The 1606-nt window shown below is 40.9% G+C and overlaps 1 protein-coding gene across 1 annotated transcript in view; it reads left to right on the top strand.

Annotated features, from left to right (window-relative positions):
- Window positions 1-127: 127 nt before the first annotated feature.
- Window positions 128-1606, top strand: part of LOC101850184 (cell division control protein 42 homolog) — a 4418-nt gene continuing 2939 nt past the window's right edge. The window contains exons 1-2 of the mRNA XM_005103015.3: window positions 128-593; window positions 1087-1145. Of these exons, the coding sequence (XP_005103072.1) occupies window positions 449-593; window positions 1087-1145 (204 nt within the window). The 5' untranslated portion in view covers window positions 128-448. The remainder of the gene's footprint in view (window positions 594-1086; window positions 1146-1606) is intronic.

The raw sequence follows: 1606 nt of genomic DNA, 5'->3' as shown, positions 1-1606 counted from the left end.
CTCTCTCTCTCTCTCTCTCTGTCCCCCTCTCTCTCACCCCCCCTCCCTCTCTCTCTCTCTCCCTCTCTCGTTCTCTTCCTCTCCCTCTCTCTCTCCCACCGCGCCCGTTCGTCTCGTTTTCCGAAGCATTTTCTCTCTCCCTTCCTTGTCCCCTGTCCATGTCGCGTCTGATTGGCTGACGGTTTTGGTGACAACAGCTGAGCAGGACACTATAAAGGAACGTACCTACCTGTTCTCAGAAACAGAATTTCCTCAGCATTCACCGCGACAACCTTGCTCATTTTACTACTACATTGTTCTCTTGCCTCGTGCAACTGTTACAAGCAACTCCAACGATTCTATTGGACTATTATTGTGCTAACAGCGAATCTTGACACGTTTCTCACCTATCTTCAGATAAGACAAGAACAGTTTGAAGTTAATTTTGCAAAGTCTTTGAAGTCTTATCATGAAGATGGCTGATGTTTCCGACAAGCACGTGCATTGCGCTATGCTCGGAGATGGCATGGTCGGAAAGACCTGTCTCACACTCTCCTACACAGAAAAATCCTTCACGGAGACCTACACTGCTACAGTCTTTGACAACTACCCTGGTGAGTTATATCTTTGTTTGCTGTTTTATCTTTTTCATCGTTGTTCTTGTTCTTTTTGTCATCACTCACCATTGTTGATGTTTATCTAATCAGTAGCAGCTATAACAAGTGAAAAGGCAACAAGAGATATATTATATTTTACTCCACATAAAGACTTCATCCAACAATAAACATTATAACTACTGTGAACGATGGCAACCATGTACCATAATGCAAAACGACGAAGGCAGCAATATTGTATAATGACATCAGAAACATCTTTCTTGGTTTCTTATTTAATTTGTATTCCGGTTTTCATTTACTGGTATACATGTTTTTTAAAACATTTCTTCCTCTTGGAATTGTGTTGTTTCTATTGTTTATTGTTTGTGTAAGGCTATGATTTTTCAGAATTTGATTTAAAAAGAAGCAGAAAACAGATTATGATAATAATTCGATAACTGCATCTGTAAGCTGAATTCTTACCATAGCGTTTCTTCTTTTCTTATTTCAGTTCCCCTTCAAGTTGGAGGACAAGACTTTATCATCAGCCTGTTCGATACTGCTGGACAGGTAAGCATCTTATTCTATTTCCACCGTCTTTGCGTTTGTCATTTTAGAGATTCGTCAGGTTTGCTTCCGACCTCTTTAGAAGCCTTGTCTAATGTGTAAAAACTAAATACGTCAGACATCAAAGCAAAAAATATCAGACGAATGTGTGGTGAGAAAAAAATCAATGGTTCTTTGATGGCCCTCCGCATCTTCAGTTGTCTCGGGCAAAGATCGATTACCGCTCACTGAGAGAGTCAAAAATAGAATAAATGGTCGTGAAGAAACATAGACGAGGTATCAGCTTATTTGTTAGACATTCGCGTGCTTGGACTAGTGAAATGTGCTTGGAACTGTTACCTTGGCGACTTTGTCACTTTCCTGAAAAGAGATGGCTCACTTTGTAGTAGTTGGGGGCAGCATGTAACATACACACACACACTCTCTCTCACACACACACACACACACACACACACACACACACG

This window comes from Aplysia californica, unplaced genomic scaffold (assembly GCF_000002075.1).
Source record: "Aplysia californica isolate F4 #8 unplaced genomic scaffold, AplCal3.0 scaffold00354, whole genome shotgun sequence".
Lineage (NCBI taxonomy): Eukaryota > Metazoa > Mollusca > Gastropoda > Aplysiida > Aplysiidae > Aplysia > Aplysia californica.
Note: the sequence above shows the minus strand (reverse complement) of the source record. Positions and strands in the feature narration are given on the sequence as shown.